The 24,105-nt window shown below is 46.4% G+C and overlaps 1 protein-coding gene across 1 annotated transcript in view; it reads right to left on the bottom strand.

Moving 5' to 3' along the window:
• The window catches only part of LOC138295429 (cysteine-rich venom protein-like), a 148,235-nt gene that overhangs the window by 92,027 nt on the left and 32,103 nt on the right, over window positions 1-24,105 (bottom strand). The window contains exon 4 of the mRNA XM_069233726.1: window positions 5,438-5,528. Within this exon, the coding sequence (XP_069089827.1) occupies window positions 5,438-5,528 (91 nt within the window). The remainder of the gene's footprint in view (window positions 1-5,437; window positions 5,529-24,105) is intronic.

Below are 24,105 nucleotides of genomic sequence, written 5' to 3'. Positions count from 1 at the left end.
TTTTGACATTCAGATCGGCAACAGTGTGCGCGATCATTTCATGATATTTGCATTGTGTATTTCGAATCAGAAAGGTGCATGATTCATTTCCTGACATAAAAACTCTTGACCATCAGATTGGCAGTGTGCGCGATCATTTCATGACATTAGCATTGTGAAACTTCGAATCATCAGCTAGGTGCGCGATTCTTTTCTGGCAGTGAACTCTTGATTTTCAGATTGGCTGTGCGTGCCATCTTTTCATGGCATTGAATACTTTGGTGTGCAGTGTTTGTTGAGGTGCACACATTTATCCTGAGCTTTTGGTTTTCTCGAAACGCTTAATTTAAAGTGCGGCATTCTTTGTGCTAATTAAGCTCCTAGTACATTTCCTGTTGTTTTTTCATGCAATGTTCAGATAGCCTTTGTCCTCCTGTAAAAATGCAATGTTTATCCTGAAACTATTTTGAAGAAGGTTCTTGTATTCAAGACAGTATACGATATTTCCTGAAAAGCTCAAATGAAACAGAATTAACCCATTCTTGATTTTTCCAGGTACCTAGATTTCTTGAGGCCTAGTTATAGTCATGTCCTAAGTTATCCATGATTACAGTATAAGAATTCTTGGAACCATAATCTATTGAAATCAATGTGATCACATCTTGACATTGTGTTGTTTAACCTCTTGCTTCCTACAGGTCTCCTTCCCAGCTGTTCCCTACCTAATCCCCTTTTCCCCCACTTGGACTCTCTCAAGTATATCTATTGGAGTTTTGGAGCTGTCTAGTGGTGGACATGTTGGGAACATGCGCAGGCCCAGAGGATCTGGTCTCCCTGACAGTCAGTCCCTTAAACCTTAACGATTGATGAGCTTGAGTCAAATGAGACTAAAGATTTATTGAAAAGTCAACGTTCAGTCATCTGACAGAAAAACTCTCACCTTCACTGTATCAAAGAGAGCTCCAGTTGTTCTTTTCTGATGGGTAGAAAGCAGTTGTGACTTGTCTTCATTCAGGAGAAATCCTAGAGATTTGAGAAGGTTGCACACTTGGTACACATCTTCTCCTGCCTTGGAAAGGGAGGATGCCACAATTAGTCAATGATCCAAGTAGGGAAAGACTTGTACCCCAAGCAAACACAAATGCGCAACCACTGGTGCAAGTGCTTTTGTGAATGCTTGCGGAGATGCCAAAAGGCAACACCTTGAACTGGAAATGATCTTGAAATGAAGCGAAGGAACCTCTGTGAGTGAATGTGAACTGAAACATAGGAATTCCTATGTAATGATGAGGTCCCCTGCAGAAACCAGAGGAATGATCGTCTGTAAAGTAACCATCTTGTACGTTATCTGTTTCATATATTTGTTGAGGAATTTCAAATAGAATACCAGACGGACACTTATATCCACCTTTGGCACCAGAAAGAGCAAACAATAAAATCATTATATAATGTTGCTCCCTTCTGCCAGAGAGACTGGACCCCTTGAAGCACACCTTGTCTTTTAACTGGATTCTTGGGCTTTGGGGTTTGTGCACAGAAAGGATCAGGTGGAAGAGACTGGAGTTCTAACTAGTAACCATGATCCAACACAGTCAGCACCCATTTGTGTGACACAAATTCACTGCCAACAATCTGAAAGAGGCATATTCTTCCTCCCACCATCTGTGAGTAATTGTCATTGTTTTGGTTGAGGCTGATAATGTCCCTTAGGCTTCTGTGGTTGTGCTTTTCCCGCTTCCATGGCTCCTTAATCGCAAGCCCAGCGTCAAAATAGCTGTTAATTGTGGAATGCCTATTGAAAAATCTTGTTCACAAATGAACCCTTATTCTTAAAAGGTTTGAAAGGCTGAAGCAACTTTTTCTCTCAACAGCCTTCTTTACCAGCACATTCAATTGTGACGAAAAAGAGTTTATGTCCTATGTAGGGAATTTGTAGAACTTGAGACTTTTGAACCTGTTCCAACGTCCACACCTTGAACCACAACAGAGACCGAGCAGCAATAGAATGCCCCCGCTGAAGTAGAAGACCTAAGGAACTCAAATGAAATGTTCGAAAGAAACTGAGCCAGCAGTTCCATATTTGCTAAAATCTTGGTGGGAGTCTTTCTGCCCTTGAAGGCAATCAAAGAAGAGCTGAAAGTCTTTCAAAAGAGTCTGAGAGGAATAACCTATATATGCTGCTGCATGAATTGCAAACGTTGCTGCTGCATATGAACGTTTCAAAGAACCCTCAATCGTCCTATCTATTCAGTAGGACAAAGAATTCTCTTCCGACGCCAGAGATGTAGCAGATGTCATACTGGCTAAAATGGTATTTAGTTTGAGAACATGTGGGTACTTTTCTTCATATGCCTCCAGAGGATAACATTTGAAAAAGAAACATGGAAAGTTTGATTTATCTATCTCTTTCCATTCTTTGGAGAACATTGACTCAATCACTACATTGACTCAATCACTTCATGTATGGGCAGATCATCAGAAGGAGGAGTTGTATACTGAGAGGGAAATTCCTCCTGTGGCACCTCTTTGGGCTGGAATCCCAACATTTCCTTAACGTGCTTCAACAACTACTTAAAATTCACTCCTCAAGTATATCTGCCCTTAGAACCACTCTCTGGGTCCTTCAAATCGTTAGCTATTGTTTTCTGTTTTTTGGCGAAAGGCTGAGAGAACGGGAAAGCCACAGCATCATCAATCATTGATTGAAGGTCTGACCTCGACACCGTCAGAACCTTCTCCTTTGCCTACGGACCAGATGCCAAAGTGCTCACCACAGGCTCCATTGTATGACTGAAGCTGCACTAGAGGCAGTGACCCTTATTTAAATAGGTTGCCCAGCAACTAATAACCATCTCCCGAGATGATAAAAATGGGTGATAAACTACGCACGTGCCTTTCTTATGTGCACACAAGTGCTACCATGAGCGCTGGCACGCCAGCGAGTTGAAAGAGTTTGTACAGCTCACAACACAAGTCAGACGCCAAAATAGCATCCCTCCCTATCTGAAGCACCTGAACAGGAAGCATAGCTGAACTGCTGGCACCAAAACCGGCTACAGCTGCCTCACCTGCCTCCCCGCCACGCCCCTCCCCCACCTTTCCCCCACCACCATCAGAGTATGCTCTGTCAGATCCGCCCAGCCCCCTCCTACAGAGGTCGCTCCTCTGCTGCCTAGTCCCCGATGGGCCTCTCTCCTTCACACGGAGCAGCCCATCATATTGCCAATGACAATGCCACTTGCGTGGTGGCGAGCAGGTGACCACCATGGTGGCCAAGCGCACTGACACCTAACAAACCAGGCAGGCCACTCTTACTGCAGCCTCACCACGGGCCACAAGGTCAAGACACCTGGCTTCCTATACAAGCTTCATTGCTTCGGCTACCTTCACGTCCTCTGCAGCCATCATTCTCAAATCAAAACCACAATAATGTAAGTAACACTAATGTGCCAAATACTGCAGACTTCACACCAAGAAAAAAAAACACCCAAGTGCTCCTTGTCACCAGTTACCATGTTAACTGAACACAAAATGGTGACAGGGAGCCCAATGGGACACTATTTATAGTTTGTGCTATCTTGGCCTGCAAAAATAGCCAAGTAAAAAATGGCAGCTCATAGCCTGCACCACTCTTCCAATCTGCCCCGGGGGTCGGCTGTCCCCAAGTCCCCCTTCTCCTTCTTGTGTCGTTATGTTCTTTCCAGTGATGAAGCAAAGAGTCCATACTTGCGACAGAAACAGGAATTAGGAATTGAGCGGAGGGTTACACATATAAAAAAGACAACTTGGTGAAGCGATTCTGTCTTGAGACAGGATGGCTTCACAAATTAGTACTATGACGAGGTGTACTTCTTTGGGGGCTAATGGGATTTATCAGATGTGATAAATTACCCACCCGATTCCACCCAACTTGCATTAAGGACCTTAGAAGCAAATTAGTCATAAATTTCCAAGAGAACAGTTTACTCATGCGCTCAGTGAGAAATATGTTCTGACTCCTGGAATCTACTCATAGGAAATGAGATATGTCTCTAAAATCCCTGCCAGATATTGACAAGTTTAGGGGCAATTAAAATGTCTTGTTAAAAAAAAGAGAAAAATTAATCGGTGTCCTATTTCAAGCAAAAAAGATTTCAGGCCCACTACGTGATCTAGGAAACATTCCCCTAAATAGTTGCACGATTTCAATAATCACAAAATACCAGTCTAACCGCTGGAACCACGCACATTAAGTCACCCCACCCAATGCGAAGGAAATATGTCTACAGCAGTTGCGGTTCGCTGGAGGGAATAGGGGCAGGGCAGGGCGGCACAGAGCATGGCAGGTGAGTGGGGAAACAAAAACAAAAAACATAATAATTCTTTAAAAAGTACCTTTCTTACCGTGCAGTTCCGATCTGCTCCTCTGGCTGCCAGTGCTTACAGGCACAGGCTCACAGTGCCGGGTTGGACAGAGCCTAGTGCGCATGTGTATTTGGCCTGCCCGAGACGGCCAGTCAAACATACATGCGCACTGAGGGGAGTGCTGTGCACTCCCCCTAGGTCCCTGTCACGCCCCATGGCCCTGGCCCTTTTACAACAAAACCATAATAAATGTTGTTTATTGTGGTTTTGTTGTAAAAGTTTTGCAGCTGCTGCTGCTTATGGGGGTAGGGAGGACGACGCTCCTCCGCCAGAGCGGAGGAGCCACCCCTGGTCTACAGCCAAGGCCTAACACTTGAGAATTCTCTAAAATGTAACAGCACTCCATGGGAACATGTTTAACAATATGTTTTCCCTTTTTCCCCTTCTCTAGTTGCGGCTTGCGGGAGGGAAATGGGACGGGGGCGCGTGGTGGGGGTTAGGGGGAAGCGAAAAAACAAATATAATAATTTTTTTAAACTTACATTTATTGCCGTGCCACACTGTACTGAGCCGCTGCTCTGGCTGCCAGTACTTGCAGGCACAGGCTTCCAGCTTGTCCTGCGGCCAATCCTAACGGTGCTTTATGCTGCCAGCACCATGAAAGCAGCATTAGGATTGGATGGAGCGCCCTGGCTGGGCGCTCAGAGGCAGAGTGGAAGTCTCTGCCTGCTGTTTACAACCCGGCAACCAAGTGCCGAGTTAGAGAATAGTGCTCATGTGGTTGGCCGGCCCGAGATGGCCAGCCAAACATACATGCACACTGAGGGGAGTCCTGAGCACTCCCTCTAGGTCCCTGTCAGGCCCCATGGTCCCGCCCCTTTTACAACAAAACCATAATAAACGTAGAACGGTTTTGCAGCTGCTGCTACTGGCAGGGGGAGGGGAGGTGTAGGGGGTGACGCCTTGCCTCCTCTGCAGCCATATTCTAAAACATTATGACAGTATTTTTGCAAAGCACTTCGAAGCAGCTACTCTGGTTTGCAGAGGTCTGTTAAAATGTTAAATACAATAAATGGGAATATGCTGTATATGATGTTATAATTTTTAGACTTACTGCTAATTGTCCTCTCTTGTACAGAACTGTGCTGGTAAATGCATTTTGCAGCAACTTTTTTAGCAGTCGCTGCGGCTTCCGTGCTCCACACCTGCAGAAGAAGATAAAACAATATTTTGTCACTTGCCTGTAAAATTAGATATTTCCAGTAGGAGCATTGAAAGTAAATGCCACATATTTTATAAATGATTAACATGTAAAGGATTAGTTGTAAATCTCAAATCTAGATTACAATGGTAGTGATGGATTTTGAAAGCTGGTTCTATGTAACCAAAGAAGTGGAGATATGATACAGGGATCTTTATTCTGCCCCATTTTGCTTTATCCACAGTGCACATTTTTACGACTGAATTCTGGCACACCTCATGTCAATCACACCATACAGCCAAGGTGAGGAGATTTCCAAGGCCCAGTTCTGGGACAGATCGCAGACACAGAAAAGGGACTAGAATATGACTGCCAAAATAAGATCGTCATGAAAGAAGAATTACAATTTTGGATAATGTTATGACAATGCAGAATATACTTTAATCATAACATACTGGCATTGCATATATGTATTTAGAAAAACACTTTACTTCAGTGGTAAATTATGAAATGTCTATTCAAAACGCAGTCAACATAAAATTTTGAAACTAGCATTTCTGGCGCCAAATTGTGTACTTCCTAGGCGATCGGAGAACTCTAAATAATAGGGTAAAAGGTGCCGTTAATCTTAACATCACCTAATGTGCATTTTAAACTTAAAAATGCTTTTATAAATTCAATTAGTAGGACCCCACTATTAGTCACTAGAATAATACGTTTGATTCTGTGACCATCTATATTTTGCAACACAGATAGGAGTAGATGTTATTTTAATTCCTGACTGGCAAAGGAGTAAGTTGATTTCAGAAACAATGCAATTGAAAGTACATAATCATGTTTGGGTAAAATCAACACACTGGCTCCAAACTGAGTTAAGCAAGCACGCAAACGAGAGGAAGAAGCATAGCACAGCATTGTGCCATCGTCCTTATATACAATTACCATTCAATTGAATACAGAATGACACTTTAGGATATCATTCTGGCTGCCTGCTAATTACCAGAGAGGAATACAGTGTGCCTGTTATGAAATTAACAAACATTGGTCCTCCAGCAATCTAGTAACCTTGAGAACAAACACATATCTACCCGCAATTAGATAAAAACACTAGGAATGTTCATTGATTAATTCCTGAATCCTCTTGTTGGCAGTGCTTAATTTGTGCTTGTTGTTTCCGGTGCTTATTTTTGAGGGCCGGGGCTTATTCTTCTGCCTCAAACCTTTGCTGCGAGCAAAAGGCACCTATTGGAAAGATGGGGGGAAGGGGAAAACGAAAAAGCGTCAGAAAGGGAGGAAGCAGAAAGCTGCAAGAGTGAGCTGAAGTGCAGGGAGTGGCTTTATATGGATTGAAGAGGCCCGAGATGGCTTCAGGATTACGCCGCCTCAGTATTCCGTGTTCCGAAATTTAATTGCAGCAGCGGTGTGTTTAAGAGGGGGGCTTTGGGTCCGGCAAGTTTTTATTTACAAATAAAGCACTGCTTGTTGGAGTCCATCATTTACATTTGTGCTGTAAATGTAAGCAATATACAAAGAACAAATGCATCGTGCACTAGTGTACACTACTTGCAGTGCCTAATTTGCAAAAGGATAACTGCTGGGGCCTAAAACTTTGCTGAAAAGCCTTTGGCCGGCACTATTGCATGTGGGTGTGCCAGATATCAAGGCTGCGTAGTCTTGATTTCACTTCATGCCTCTTTAGTCCACCACCAATCACTCCCTGCCTCTTTATTTCACTCTCAAAGGTTCCTGCTTTAACTGTTTGTCACTTTTCTTTCCGTCTTTTTCTTCCTTCTTTTTTCTCCTCTTATATTTTTCTTTTTTCTTGCACTGGGTCACAGTCTGATGGAGAAATGTAAGTGTTAGTCCCCAAAAATGAATGCTGGTGGGTGCCACTTGCAACCACCAGCTCATATTAAGCACTGACAACTGGTCCATCTGCATTCATTTAATAATATGTTTATAATACACCTGTAAAGTCATTTAAACCTGGATTGGTATACTTTAAAGAAAAGGAACAGTAAGTGTTCACTGGTAATTAGCAGTACTCAGCACAAATTAGCTCTGTCCCTTAAGTTGATCAGGGTTAGAATAGATTGTAATCGTGTAACCTAGGCATAAATTGCCATCAATCAATCATTCAACATTTATAAAGCATGGCTTATCACCCATGGGGTCTCAAGGCGCAAGCTGGGAGATGCGGGTCAGTTGAAGAGCCAGGTCTTGAGGTCCTTCCTGAACTGAGCCAGCGATGGGGACTGCCTGAGGTAGAGCAACATCATGTTCCAGGTCTGCAGGGCAAGGTAGGAGAAGAATCTTCCTCCAGCCGTGTTCTTCCAGATCCTGGGGATGGTAGCGAGGGCCAGTTGTGCTGAGCAGAGTTGCCTGGAGGTGGTGTAGAAGGAGAGGTGGTGGTTGAGGTAGGCAGGTCGGACATTGTGGAGGGCCTTCTATGCGTGGGTCAGGAGTTTGAAGGTGATGTATTAGTTAATGGGGAGCCAGTGGAGGTCTCTCAGGTGGTTGGAGATGTGGCTGTGGCAGGGGTGTCCAAGATCAGTGTGGCCACATTGTTCTGTATTCTTTGGAGTTTTTTGTTAATTCAAGCATTGAGTGCGTTGCCGTAGTCGAGTTTACTGCTGACGAGTGCCTGGGTGACTGTTCTCCTTGTGTCGATGGGGATCCACTTGAAGATCTTCCAGAGCAGGCAAAGGGTGTGGAAGCATGATGACGAGACAGCGTTGACTTGATGGGCCATGGATAGTGATGTGTCGAGAATGATGCAGAGGTTATGGGCGTGGTCGGTCGGAGGTGGGGCAGTTCCGAGGCTACTGGGCCACAAGTAGTTGTCACAGACAGAGGTGGTGGGCCCCAGGATGAGGATCTCTGTCTTGTCCGAGTTGAGTTTGAGGCAGCTGTCCCTCATGCAGTCAGCGACTGCCTTCATCCTGTTGTGAAAATGCTTTTTGGCTGTTGATGGTTCGATGGTGAGGGAGAGAATGAGTTGTGTGTCGTCATGAGATGATGTTGAGCCTGTGGTGTCTGTCGATCTTAGCGAGTGGGGTCATGTAGATGTTGAAGAGGATGGGCTGAGTGAGGCGCCCAGGGGAACTCCGCATCTGGTTTCCATCTGCTTCAAAGTGAAAGGTGGTAGCCTGACTCTCTGGGTCTGGTCTGTGAAGAAGAAGCTAATTCATTCCAGGGCTATGCCGGGGATGCCGGCGTTGTGTAGTCTGGTGCACAGGGTGGTGTGGGAGACGGTGTCAAAGGCGGCGGAGAGGTCAAAGACGATGAGGGTAGCTGTTTCACCGCAGTCCAGTAGGGTGCAGATGTCATCTGTGGCTGCTAGGAGTACGATTTTGGTGCTGTGGTTGCTCCTGAATCCGGATTGGGAGGGGTCAAGAATGCAGTTGGCTCCGATTAACTCGGTGAGCTGTGCGTTGAACGCTTTTTCGGTTACCTTGGTTGGAAAAGGGAGCAGTAAGATAGGTCTGTAGTTTTTTAGCTCCGTTGGGTCTGCGGAAGGTTTCTTAAGGAGGGGCTTTATCTCTGTGTGTTTCCAGGCATCCGGGAAAGTGGTGGTTTTGATGGAGCTGTTGATGTTGCGGCATAGCTCGAAAGCGATGATGGCACTGGCTTGATTAAAGATGTGGTAGGGGCATGGGTCTGAGGGTGCCCCAGATTGGGTGGTATTCACGAGCTTGAAAGTGTCCTACAGGTTGAGGAGGGTCCAGTGTTCCACAATCGGTTGGTGATAAGCATCTGTGGTGGTGCTGTTGGGTGGGGGGGGGCAGTACTTTACTTGCTAATCCTTAGTAGATTTCCTGAATTTTCTGGTGGAAGAAGGTGGCAAGACAGTCACAAAGGTTTCGGGAGGGAGGGATGTCTGTGGTGTCCGTGTCAGGTTTTGTGAATTCTTTGACTATTGTGAAAAGCTCCTTGACGTTGTGCGCGTTGAGTCTCCTGAATGGCCGATTTCCTAATCGATCTGATGAGCTGGTGGTGTGATGTGACAGCATCTTTGTAGCCTTTGTGGTCTGTTGCGCTCTTGTGGTCTGTTTCGCCATGATTTTCTGATGATTTAGGTAGTAGGTTCTGTACCAGTGAGCATCACTAAAATGTGTAAACTCAGGCTAAGAAGCAACCCGCAAGACACGACAGAAGGACCATTTTAATCTACAGATCAAAACATATAAACCAAGATGAAGAATTTTGATCAACTTATCACTTCTTACAACAGAGACTTGAGGTGAACGAAGCGGCGTGTGATTTTCCAGGTAGGCTGAGAAATGTGCGTGTAAATCTGTTACAGTGTGCCTGATAGATAGGAACCTTCCTGGGAAGTTGCTGCTTTTTTAGTCAGCCTGGTGTATTTTATCCTGGGAACCCTCCAGGGCTGGGGTGATCCTAGTAAAACACAAGGCCCATAATGAGCTATTGCAAGATGGCTATATGGAGTGAGCTGATCTACAGAAGTTTTGATGGCACAGACAAACCTGGATCACATGCCAGAATGGAAAAGTAAGACAGCAACATACATAGTTTACTATCGAAACCACCAACGCTGTCAGTGTGTGTCGGCCCCTAGACAGTCCCCGACCTCTGTCTGCATTTAGTAATGCACCATACAAATAGAGGCAGAGTGGTAATGGTTCCAAAGAGGGCGTCATGGCAGTCCATTAATTGTGTCTTACTCTAGTAAGTTCTAAGAGTGGACAGGGCATTCTCACAATGATCCATCGACCCTGTAGTGATCTACACAACACTGATCTTTATGCTTCTTCAGCCAGGAGAATCCTCATGTGATTCCACTGTTACAAGGTGATGAGTCACATCAGGGACTCTTGTGATCAAAAGTAGGAAATGAAGGGGCGTGGTCTGGCTACGAGTGGATATGGCTGCCTGACTCCCGAGCTCCATAGCTTGGTGAGAGTTTGGGGGCAGTGGCAGGGCTGACGGGCCACAGGGGGAACCTCTCATCCTTCCTTCTTTCCCCCCCGAATGACAGAACTTACTGGAGGCTGGGACCGGGGGCCTCTCATAGCCTGATATCTCCGTAGCGAGACGGCGCGGCCCACGGCCTACCAGACGTGAATAGCAGAAGGCTCAATTTCGTGGGGGGCGTGGCCTGCTATCAAGGACGTTTGCCGCTGACTCATCGAGCTCCAGCGGCCTGGTGAGTGCCTGGGGGTAGGACTGGTGGGCCACTGAGGGAGCCTCACACCCTCTCTCCCCCCAGGCAATGGAGATCATCCTCAGAGGGGACCGAGGGACTCAGTCACATCCACAGCTCTGCAGCATCGCAGAGTAGCCCGCGGCCTCACCAGCGCAGGCACCCGTGGGCTCAATTTTCAATTTGGGACAACCACAGCACCCAACACTAGAGGCCTGCTGGAGAGAGGCCTTACGCGCGATCGCCGCGCTTTGTGCAGTGCCAGGAGAGCCAGCAGCCAGCACTTTGGGAGCAGCTAAGGGACCGCATTCCAGTATCCCTAACATCCTTAAGGCACCCAGACTTCTGGGATTCTCTGTGGCCCCATGCACCTGCCAGACAGACACAGCTTTCTGGACAGCGACTACAGGCACCAGTGAACACATTGCCAGAGGGGTGCCTTGTATGCTTGACGCATTGCTATAAACCAGTACAGCCCACACATTTTGCTCCCCCTCTTTCTTATTATTCCATTTAATTCCCACCTAAAGGGGTCTGCTGGACTGGAGGAGGTGTGGACAGCACTAGAGCCGGCTTGTTGACTCATATCCACGCCTCCCTCACGTCTTCACCCACAAGCCGCCACCTCTGCCTGGAGTGGGCATCCTAGAGGAGATTGCCGACCAGTGGGCCTAGTCAACATTCTGGGGCATGCTAGTATCTTCTCCTCCTCCCCAGCAGACTGCAACACTTCTACAAGACGCTGCACTGACCGCCTCGATGTGGCGCCACCTAGTCCTTGGCTACCAGGGACGCATTTCACATGGGATATTTCTTCTCCCTCCGTACCATGAGCACAAAACTTTCTCTTCTCCTACCAGCCCTGACAGAATTCTGGCCTAACCACCTCTAAATGGCAGTGCATTAGGGTACTACTCCCTTGTACTCCGCTTCTCTCTTCCATCTTCAAGAGATGGAACTGGCCTCTAATAGTAGCCAAGGACTTCAGAGACAACTGTTCTTCTCTGGCACCTTTCTACCATTGGCCTAAGGCCTAATGGCCTAGTCTCCCAGATCCATGCCTGATGCTACCGCGACCATCATTATTTACATGATCTTCAGTACTGGTGAGCCCTACTACACTCACTCTTCACGGCGGGACAAGAACCGCTTGACGACGCGGCTACCCACTACAGATCCAAAATAGCTGGGATCCTTTGAGCCCGGGCTCCCACTGACGTTGCTGATACTTTGATGCTGGGCCTCTGACTCTAGGCTCTTCTGGTCCCCTGGGACTTTTGATGCCCCCCGCAGATATGACCTCTGGGAAATCATCCGGTAAACATACACATACACAACAGCTACTCTTTTCGGAAGCTGTCTCACACTCACAGCTAATGTCTTCAACTGCCGCTACGCCTGACCCCAGCCCGGCAGACACCCTAGTAGATTCACGTTCGGACCCTGCCATGGAGCGCATTTTGCAGGAAATCTCTGCAGTAGGCCATCGCCTGGAAGACAGGGACGTCAAGATTACGGATCTCTTTGCAGACTCTAAATTGATCCGTACAGATATAGCCGGCTTCCAGCACCGACTTGGATCATCGCCTGACAACCATCGAAAGTGAGTTGGTAATCCTGCCGGATGGGGACTCAGAACTACAATTCCTTAGACAAAAACTCACAGATCTGGAGGACAGGAATAGAAGGTACAATGTCTGCTTTTTTGGCCTGCCAGAGAAAGAAGAGGGTGCGGATCTGAGGGCTTTCCTTAAGGACTTCCTTCCTACCCTCATGGGCCTTACTTTTTCTCCTACACTGGAGTTTCAGCAAACCCACAGGATAGGCCCCCTCCACAAGAACAATGCCGAGAGACCCTGTCTCATCATAGCGTGCTTCCTATGACACAAACAGGTCTACCAATTACTACTGGCAGCGAGGGAGCACGGCCCATATCGCCACAATGGTCAAGAAGTTCATATTGCTCGGTCCTTCACTTCTCCCATTTCTCCCCCCTCCCTGACTCCCGGCTTCCCCTACATTCTGGTTCTCTTTTCTTCCCGTCAGCTCCTTGCCTGCCCCCCTTATGCTCGCCCAGTCACAGGTCTCACAGGCTTAGACCTGCGGTTTAACCGAGTTTGGCCCACACAGGGTGCTGCCCTTACCCACATAGCGCACTTAGATTATTTCTCCCTCACTCTCTGTGACCCTTATATCTATTCTCCCTCTCTCATCTCTCATCTCTGTCCCTTTCTTTTCACTATCTCCACTTCTCTTCTTTTTCCTCTCTCTTCCTTCTCCTTTTTCTCCTCCGTGACTGGTTTCTCTCTTTTGAGTACGACCGCAGATCCTTTCCCTGCCTTTCCTCACCACCCAGTCTGTTTTTCTCTTTACCACTTACTCCAGCATAGGAAGTCCAAGTCATCCTCCCGTGTTTTCTAGACCCAGAAGTACCCTTTTTTACTCTCGCAGACCCTTATGATGGTCCCTGCCATGGGGGCCATTCTGCCATTGACGACAGTATCATGGAATGTTCATGGTCTCATGCATTATATCAAAAGAAAGAAGGTCCTCTCCTATTTACGATCCAAACACACAGATATTGCCCTCTTGCAAGAAACACATCTATCGTCCTTGGAATCCGAAAAACTGCGCTGCGACTGGTTGGGCACAGTGCTTTATAGCGGTAGCCTGCCGTCCATATCAGGAGGCTCTGGCTCTTTACGAAAATATGGGGTCGCAATTCTTCTTCGCCGTTCCTTACAGTTTAAGATGCTCCAATCATGGTCAGGCCCGGATGGTCGATATATTCTTATCAAACTCAAACTTGGAGGTTGCACACTTTGCATTGGGTCCGTGTACACCCCTACGGGCTCCAAACATTCCTTCTTTTTACGCTTAAACCACCTTTTGACAGAGATCAGAGCCTCCCAATTCCTCTTGGGTGGAGATTGGAACCTGGCCAGAGACCCGATCCTCAATAGAACAGGCAGCTTGGACATTGGCAACAACACAGATATAGCACTGTGGGGAAACCTAATATCGGGCCACGGACTAGTAGATTATTGGTGCCTTATGCATCCGTTTGATCGGGAGTACACTTTTATATCGCCAGTTCACGGGACACAGTCCCGATTGGACTACTTTCTCGTCTCTCATACACTGGTCCCCATGGTCAGTGACATCCGGATACTGAAAGCAGCGATATCCGACCATGCCTCCGTTAGTTTGGTGCTAGACTTGGGCCTGGCTTCTTCCAGTAGTAAACCATTGTGTCTAACGACATCACGCTATAATACGCTGCAAGGCAAAGATCAACTATGTGTCCACGTCTCTGCCTATATAACTGACAATAAAGGTTCTATCTCTTCTCCTCAAGTCTTCTGGGCAGCGGCAAAAGCAACAATCAGAGGACAACTTATGAGAGACACAGCCCTTGCTAATGTCCAGAGACGCTCTCGCCAACGAGAACTAGAAGGACTAATAGCAACATATACCTGCGACTATACGGTGACTCCCTCCCCCGCCATGCGCTGCCGTCTTGAGAAAACAAAGATGGAGCTCAATGCTTTATATACATCCCATGTAGAGTACGCCCTGAAAAGGATGAAGTGCAGACGCTATGAGCAGGGCGAAAAGGCAGGCCAGTTACTAATGGACCAGCTCCATCAGCGGGATGCAGTGCTCGACATCCCTGCCATTCGGGATGTTGACGGGACGCTCTTCACCCATCCACAGGATATAGCTGATACATTCAGATGTTTTTATCGGGCTCTCTATACCCCCAAAACAGGAGAGGATCATGACAGACTGGCTGCATTTTTTTAGGATACCCGGATTCCCAGTTTTGCTGAGGAGGGCCGAGGGCTACTAGGAGGCAAGATCAGCAAAGAGGAGATTCTACATGCTATATCCACCCTACCCTACCACAAACCCCGGGTGAGGACCAGTTCCCAGCAGAATATTACAAATGGACTGGAGCAGATATGGTGGACTCCCTCTATGAAGCCTTCCGGGATGTGGAAAATACAGGATCTTTACATCCTATCTCTAACAGGGCGTCCATAGTGGTCCTCCCGAAACCAGGGAAGGACCCCTCACTATGTGACAGCTATCGTCCCATTTCCCTCCTTAACAGGGATGTTAAGATACTGGCTAGCATCCTGGCATCTCGCCTCAAAAAAGTAATTCCGTCTCTTATCCATCACACCCAGGTGGGTTTTGTACCCGGACGCTCCTCCAGGAACCACATTCGCACCCTAGCACATGCACTCGGGGCCACCAGAAACTCCAGAGAGGAGACTGTGGCTCTCTCGCTTGACGCTAAGAAGGCCTTTGACCGGATCGAATGTTGGTATCTTTTTGAGACTCTGAAACGCTTTGGTCTGGGCGATGGGTTCATTGCCAAAGTCTGATGGCTCTACACCCCACCCACGGCACAGGTCATTTGTGAGGGATTCCTCTCTGACATGTTTTCCATCAAATGGGGAACCCAGCAGGGTTGCCCGCTGTTGCCGCTGCTATTCCTATTGGCAGTTGAGCCCCCAACAGCTACTATCCAATGGTCACCCATCATAGCTGGCATCCCTACCCCAGGAGGCCACTCCACGATTTACTTGTATGCCGATGACATATTGCTCACACTTACGGATCTCTCACATTCCCTCCCAGCACTGCAAGATATCCTGGCAGAATTTGAAGCACTATCAGGATATAAAATAAACTGGGACAAGAGTGAAGCTCTACCCCTATCCCCAGTAACCACAAGAGCAGCTCTCATGACCCTCCGTGTTTCCTAAAAACAATCACACCTTAAATATCTGGGGATCCTCATCAATAGGGGCCTAGCCCACATGGTATAGGATAATTTGGAACCTCTGCTAGACCATACCAAGCGTGATTTTGACAAATGGTCTCAATTGGGGCTCTCCCTATAGGGGAGAGTACAAGCTGTATGCATGGTCACACTGCCACGGTACACTTATGTGCTAGGGATGTTACCACTATTAGTACCTCTGTCAATGCTCAGAAAGGTTGATGCCTGCGTACGTAAATTTGTGTGGGGATCTCTCAGACCACGGCTTTCCAAAGATAAACTCATTGAGCGGTGGGAATGGAGGGTACTGGGATTACCTTCCGTAGAACACTATGTGCTGGCACTACACCTTTCGCAGTTGGCCTTCATGCTTCCGGATGTATCAGACCCACCCCTGTGGGCAAGGCAGAACAAGTACTCTTGATTATGCCACCGGGACTGGATCTGCTTCGTGGTTCTAGAGCTCCCCAGCCACACCCTGCTCATCCAGTTATACAGACCTTGCTGGACTCTTGGCTTCGGGCTCACTTCCTTCTGGGAGTGGATCTGCAGATTCACACGCATGCGCCGCTCTGGGGCAATGCCTGTTTCTTAATGGGGGGAAAGTGGTTGACTGGGAGGTCTGGCGGACTAAGGGCATCCTATCCATTGATCAACTCTTAGATAATGGGATGCTGAAATTGTTCCTGGCATTGCAAGCTGAATTTGGGCTCCCTGACCAATGCTCTTCGCAATACCGACAACTCTCACACTGTCTCCGGAGCCGATTGGGGACCCGCCCGTGGACCCTACAACATTTACCGGTGCTTGAGTATTTAGGAATCTGGGGTTCCTCTTGGGGAGTGACGTCAGGGCTACAAAATCTCCTAAAATCAACATATATTCTCTCTGCCCCTTCTCACCTCCCTTAGGGCCCGATGGCAAACCCAATTGCAGGTAGATTACGATATGGAAGAATGGATTGACCTATTGGAGGCACGGGAGCGGGAGGCTCGAGAGGCAAGAATGACATTTTGCCTTTTCAAGACTATACACAACTGGTACTGGACGCCCCAGAAGCTTAGAGCAGCTGGACTATTGCCCCACGTGACTTGCTGGCGATGCCCCCTCCTGCTTTGTGATTTACTACATATATTATGTGACAATCCGAATATACAACCATATTGGGAGGCAGTTGGGGTCACATAGAGAGAGATCCTACACTTGCCTCTGTCTTTACCAAAAACTCTGCTTCTTTTGCACAACACTAGGGATATCCAAGGCATGTTCCGTATACAACTCCGCCTCTTGCATAGAGCGCTGACTGTGGCTAAACTTTGTATTCTTTGACACTGGCATGCAGCAATGCCCCCCTCCCACGATGAATGGCTGTCGGCAATGTTCCAAACAGCTGCCCATGAACGTATCATTTACATCCTACAGGACAAGAACGAGATATTCCTGCAAACATGGGCCCCCTTTCTCCGACTAGCAAATAATTAAACCTCCCACTCCTTCTTCTATGTCCTCCTCCCCCCCTTCCCCTCTCCACCTTGCCTCTCCCTTACTCCCTTCTTCTGCCGGTCGTACTCACTTGCTCTCCCTTTCTTTCTCTCTCTTCCTGCTTCTCTCTCTCTCGCCTTCTCATCCACATCCTATTTCTCTCTATTCCTCCTTGTTTCTGGATCTTCTGTCCTACCTCCCTTTCTCTTCTTCTCCCTCCCACTCTCTTTCTCCCCACCCCTTCTCTCTGTACCTCTCCTTGCCTTTCCTACTTACGCTCTCCCCCTTCTCTCTATTTCTTCCTATCCCTCCTGCATGCATGACCATCCCCTCTTTCTCTACCATAGTATATCAGTCCCCAGTGTTTAATATTACTCCTCTGACACCTCCACCCTCCCTTCATTGTACTGCTGCTCCTCACTGCGTTACACATGTGCACTGGGACCTGGAACTGTTATTGATGCCCACCATCTCTCCCGTCCGGTGAGCAAACAGGCGATCCCTTGGGCATACTGTCCCTATGAGTTTTGGCATTGAGCCCAACTCTGTGCCACCACCTATGGTTGGCATTGTCACCTACTGTTACCTGGATTTCCCTACAGATGACAAAGCTGGGGACCATACCCATGCTCCCATATATGTTTGCTTATACCGCTCAGTTCTTATGACATTATGACACTGCAGATTCTTGCTGAGGTTCAGACTGCTGTTCACGATCTGGGCATATTGCTCTTGGGGGAGGATTGTTCTTCTGCTCCTTTGTTGTGCTCCTTTATTATGCTTTTGTGCAATGTCAAATGTCATGCAAATCTCTGTTTTCTTGTTTACAATTTTCAATAAAGAATTGCGGAACAAAAACAAAAAAAGTAAGAAAGGGAAACATAGCCTGTGTGTCACCTATGTAGATGCACTCATGGAAGGCTGCTAAGGACCAGTATGGCTGCTTTCCTCTAATAGTGCATGTGTGTGTTGGATAATATACACTATTCTGAAAAGTCTAAGGTGGTCTTATGTCTTTGATAGGGACCCCCAATTGTTTTCTCCTTGTGCGGAGTTTAAGACACACCCTCATGGGCACCATGCCTCAAATGATCTTGCCAGTCGATAAGCCGGCATATGTTCTTGTTTGAGTGGAAAGATAGAATTCCTGGACTGTAGATTTCAAAGGTAAGGAATTATAATGATGTGTTTATGTTCTTTGTGTACAGGGACACCAGGAAACATCTCATATGGGAAACAGCACACCAGTGTCTCACCACTGAGCTTACGCAGCCATCTAGTGTTCTCTGCATTCACACTACTACTGGTTACATCTACATGGGATAGAGAGCAACACCCTAGTCCAGGAGTGAATTTCAAAGACGGAGATTCAGAGAGTAAAAAATTGCTACAGTAAGTGAGCTTCTGGGCAACAGCAAACTGGCCTTTCCACTTCTGGAGAAACACTTCTTTAGGAATAAATCAGGAGATACACTTTGGGTGACAGAAGGTTGGGAGGCAACAGTAACATTTCCTATGGTTCACAAGAAGTTACAGAGGCTCAATCAGTACGTAAACTAAGTCTACATCATCCACCCCCTAGCCACCCAAATAAGGGGCTGAGTTGAGGCTGGGGCTGAGTTGCCAACTTCCTTTCCATGTTTATGCCAGGTATGAACACCTTAATTCATCATATGTGTTTTTTAGGTAAATTTACTTTACATGCGGCATGATGGAAACCTTAAGCACAGTGATCTAACAGAAGCCATAGAGCTACTAATAGTAGGCTTTGTACTATACAAAGGACATTAAAATTAGACAAAAGTGAAATTAGAATCTCAAGAACTCAATGTGCCTTTTCATAGGAACCTACGACCTGTTGATGGTATATCAAATTATGAAACTTGACTTGGTAGCTAACTGGCATAGACCTTTCTTTTTCTCTCGTGGTAAAGAGGACTTGAGGCCAACCCAAGCCTTCTTTAAGCATGTGCATCAGGAATAGAGATCCGTGCACCCCTGCCTTCGAGTTGGCCCTCGCTGTGAACCATCTACTGCATATCTGCCTGTAGGATGTTTCTGCTTGATAGCATCTCCTGAAAAATGCTAGAGGGTAGGGCCCTGTGTATCTGTCTCTTGGTTGTGGTTGGAACACGCATGAGATACACTACCATTGCACCTGGCTGTTACAAATTGACCACACCCCTGCCTGTGAGCTGCACATCTCCCTTTTGCAGGCTCGCCCCTGTGTGAAGGCAGGTCCCTACATGTCTGTCTCCCGCATGCTGGCCCCTCCATTGGAGTAGGTCCCTGCACATCTACCTTCTGCACGCTGACCCCTGAATGATGACAGGTCCCTGCACAACTGCCTCCTGCAGGCTGACCCCTGAATGAAGGCATGTCCGTGCGCATCTGCCTCCTGCAGGCTGCCCCCTGAGTGAAGGCAGGTCCCTGCTCATCTGCCTCCTGCTGTGGCTGACCCCTGAATGAAGGCAGGTCCCTGCGCATATGCCTCATGCAGGTTGACCCCTGAATGAAGGCAGGCCCCTGCGCATTTGCATCCTGCAGGTTGACCCCTGAATGAAGGCAGATGCCTTCACATCTAACTCCACATGCTGGCCCCTTGGGCAGAGCAGATCCATGTAATCTGCCTCCTGTAAACTAGTCCCTGAATTAGAGCACATCTCCTTCCCGCAGTCTTTCAAACTTTGGCTCCTGCCTCTAGCTGATACCGGCCCTGCTTGTTCAGAATAGGGGCGAACTGAATTTACAGTAATCTTGTGACACGGATCCTCCGGATTCCGACGTGATCTGTAGCTATTCCAGTCCAGGTTGTTTCTTCAGATTCTTGTATTTGTACAGAATTTATTTGAAACTAAATTTAGGGCTAAAACAACCAGAATGCTAAAGAAAAAGCTTGCACTGGAAGAGTCAATCACTAATGGCATTAGGACAGTTGTAAGGTCTAATTTCACATCATGCAATATCCTGAGGCTAAAAGGATAGGAGTGGACTATGTGCTATAAGTGAGCTGTATTATTAATATATACAGCTGTCACAGTCTATGGGGCATGTTTATAGCCCACTAGTGCCACCTTGCGCCACATTAGTGTCATTACTTTTGACACTAATGTGGCCCAAAAAGGCCGAAATCCCTGCACAGTATTTACAGAGTGGCACAATGCATGCATTGCGCCACTCTGTAAACCTTTGTGCTACATTACGCCTGTGCCAGGCATAATGTATGGGAAGGGGGCATTCACCCATTAGGGGGGCTAAAAAAATGGTGCAAGGAAATCTGTGAGAGTTCCTTGCTCCATATTTTACGGCACTTTTACTGCCTGCTCAGAACAGGCGTTAAAAGGGGGCTTCCATTATTTATAATGCCCCCCTATGTACTCTGCAGGAGTAGTGGCAACATTTTGGCCTAATTAATATTCAAATAATACTTCATAATGCTTTGTAGAATTAGCTGGGTTTGCAGAGCATGTTGCATAGAATTTTGATTTACCATACCCCAATATGAGCACCTGGCCCCATATATTGGCTGGTGCAAAGTACAGTGCCTGTCCTTTCCAATACATTGGAGAAGGGTCTGGTTTCAAGACATAACCTTTCATTCCAGAAATATGGGGAGTAATATCTACATTTGTTTCAAATCTAAGTCCATTCTTTTGGATGTACGGTGAGAAACATATATTCCAATATTAACAGTAGCGTATAGTCTAACCGTGCTCCTCTGGCTAATATTTACTTATGTCTCTGCATATGATGTCTTATAAACAAAGTGCCCAATTCAGAAAGGTAAGATCCACTCCTAGTACAGAACTAAAGATAGAACTTGCAAATGCCCTTTGTGAATACCTAAAGTCGTAAACTTAGACGTTTGGTCGAAGTTTAGACCAAACATCTAAGTCTACTTTTGTGAATCGGGCTGAAAATACTTACCAGGCGCGGCCCGTCCTTTAGGGCGGAGGGGCCACGCCCCCCCACCTTTTGCTCCTCATGAAGAGTGTCTGTCAGGCTGAACAAAGGTCAGCCTGACAGACACTCTTCATTTTCAGCTCAGACAGCCAGGAGTGAGACATATGCGATTTGCGCAGATTAGTGGCTGCCTGAGCTGAACTTTGCTGGGCTGAGGAGGTCACAGCTCCCATGGGCCCTCCCCTGGGTGACGAGGAAAGCGTCACCCATTGACTTCGATCTGGGCCCTTCAGGTTGTCAATCAGTGACACCTCGTCACATAGTGGGGTGGGGTCAGAAGTCTCACTGACCCCATCCCACTCTGTGACAAGGCTGGGACAGCTGCCTTCCCTCATTGGCTGACCAGCCAATGAGGGAAGGCAGCAGTCCCAACCCTCCTTGGACCTCGAGGCTGAAGGTAAGTGTGTGTGTGTGTGTGATGTTTTAAAAGAATGTTTGGTGCATGCACGTTTGAATGTTATGAGTGTTCTTAATGGATGTGCATGCATGTGTGTGTGAAAGAATGAGTGTGTGTGATCTTTTAAAATGAATGTTTGGTGCGTGGGTGCATGTTTGAATGGTATGAGTGTTGTTAATGGATGTGCATGCATATGTGTGTGTGTGTGAAAGAATGAGTGAGTGTGAACTTTTAAAAGGAATGTTTGGTGCCTGCATGCATGTTTGAATGTTATGAGTGTTATTAATGGATGTGCGTGCGTGTCTCTGTTAAAGAATGAGTGTGTGTGTGTGTATGTGTGTGATTCCCACCCACCCCCTCCCTCCTAAAGCTGCCGGCTGACACTGATACTTACCACTAATACCCATAAGTTACATTACGTTCCAATGCTTAACTGTATTTAGGATCTATGTTAATGAGATTATCTATAAAAAATGAATTCATTGATGCCAGCATTGTGGTTCTGCTGTCTGTAATAACTGCAGGACATTACTTTCTAAGGATGCAGTATGTGTGTTTGCAATCCAGTGTTGGTAAGAGATTTCTTCTCTGTGAAGCACTGAGCGCTTATTTGATCATCTCTCATTAGGTTGAGAGCCTAAAACTGTAAAGTGCTTTTGCAGACAGATGTTTGAATAAATGACTAAGTCTGACTGGTGTCAGTCTGGCTTTATTGAACAGTTTTTTCACAGTTCTCCTCGGGCTATGAAAACGTTGCCCTTTGCTGCAACTACAGCCTCACTTTTTTATACCTGAGGATCTTACGTGAACAGGGGCAACTACTGATGAAACATATCACAAGAGTACAGACAGAAAAAACCTGTTGTGGCTCAGTAGTTTTCATCCAAAATACTCCCTCTAAGAGTAGGGTTGAGCCCGCCCAGTGTTTAGCACCATACCAGGTGCAGACCTGATGATGAAGCATGCCACATGGTTAGCAAATGGGTGACGGTCCATATATAAACGGCAAAACATTTCTCATCCCTATGTATGGAGTATGGAATAGGTATTTTATGCGTTTTATTTGGGTCAGACCTCGGTTAGTATGATTATGAAAAGACTAAGCAGGGGTTCTGTTCACCCATAATCTCCTCTGTGGCCAAGGGACACAAGCTGCAAGTCTCTTTTTACTTGAGTGACCAGTTGACCCCTAACAACTGGGCCTTACATGGAGTGATTCCCGACAATTAGGGGCTGTCCATAGGGTCACAAAAGCTTGAGAATTGACCCATAAGAGCTGCTCCAGAAACCCTGAAATGTTTGTACTTAGAAAATGTTTGGACTTCCAAGATTTCCAGAGCATCAGTGGGACCCCACAGCAATGATATATGATCTCAAGGCAACTTTGTTAGATACAGCTGCAGAACTTTGAGTTTCATAAAAAGAATGAGGGTCCAATTCATACCTTGGCCTTATGTATAATCTGAGGTAAAAGTGGCAGAGTATGCATACCACCAAGATTGTGGTCCACCAGCCACAGTTAAAAGCAAGCGGGCCTAAAGTTTAATCATGGCAGAGACTCTGCCTTCGCTGTGATTAAACTCCTCCAATGGCCCTGTGGAGTGAGGGTTGACTCAGGCAAACCACTAATAGAGAGGGCATTGATGAGCTATGTGTTGTAGAGAAAGAACCTTCAGTCTTAGAAGGGCTTGATCAATATATTTTATGTATCACACTAGACCCCAATAGTACTGAGGATGTTTTGAGCTCTGGCAAAATTTGTACCTTGAAAGAAGCATTTCAAAGGAATTTCCTCATATACTTCATGGTGAAATGTGATGTTTGGAGGGAGTTTCCCATAAAATTATACTTAAGGAGGGTGTTGGTCCAGTGTCTTAAAAAAGGGGTAAATTTCCACTGGGTATTAGAAACCAAGTAGAAGGTGAACTGGACAAGCTGCAGAAAAGAAACAAGGTATTATTGAAGCAGTGGAGGCTGCCAAATGGATCTCTCACTTGCCCATGGCTTGATGGGCTAGTGATCAGGGTGTGTGTATCTCAAAAACCTGAACAGAAATATTCAGGTGGATAAACTTCCCTTGCCTAAGATTAGTTAACTTTTGGCCATGACTACAGGGGTGGAATGGTTCTTCTTGATCAATGTAGACTCTGCTTATCACCAGGAACTTTTCCAACAAGACAGTAAGAAATTAACAGCTTTCATTATTGTTTTTGGGTCTTTCCAGTTTATCCACATGATTTTTGCGTTAGCCTACTGTATCAACATTTTTGGAAATGTAAAGGCATCCTATATTTTCAGTCTGATATAGTGATCATGGGAAATTAGAGAGCTGAACATGATGAGAGAATGATTAAAGTTGTGTTGGAAAGCAAGACTATGACTGTAGAATTCAGCAAGGTGAAAACCTATGGTAAAAACTGTTGGTTATTTAGAACATGAAGTCAGTGGCAAGATATGAAGTCAATGGCTCAAGAATTTTGCCTAAGAAAGAGTTGGTCGAAGCAATGCACCTTAACCTACATGCGAGGATAATATAAAAATCCTTTTCTGGTTTAACTGAATTTTACTCCAAGTTCATAAGAAACGTTTCCAAGAATATTTGAGTTAAGACCGGTGTTGCAGATGAAAAAAAATGAACCAGTGCAACAAGGCGTGTATCCCACTGCAAGTCAATTTTAACAACTACTGATGCAAGTAGGAAGGGATTGGTAGCTGTGTTATCCCAAAAGGTACTGATGGAAAGGAACTCACCTTTTCTTTTGCTTCATTTTTATTAA

Source organism: Pleurodeles waltl, chromosome 5 (assembly GCF_031143425.1).
Source record: "Pleurodeles waltl isolate 20211129_DDA chromosome 5, aPleWal1.hap1.20221129, whole genome shotgun sequence".
NCBI classification, from domain to species: domain Eukaryota; kingdom Metazoa; phylum Chordata; class Amphibia; order Caudata; family Salamandridae; genus Pleurodeles; species Pleurodeles waltl.
This window is presented reverse-complemented; position numbering and strand designations above follow the sequence as displayed.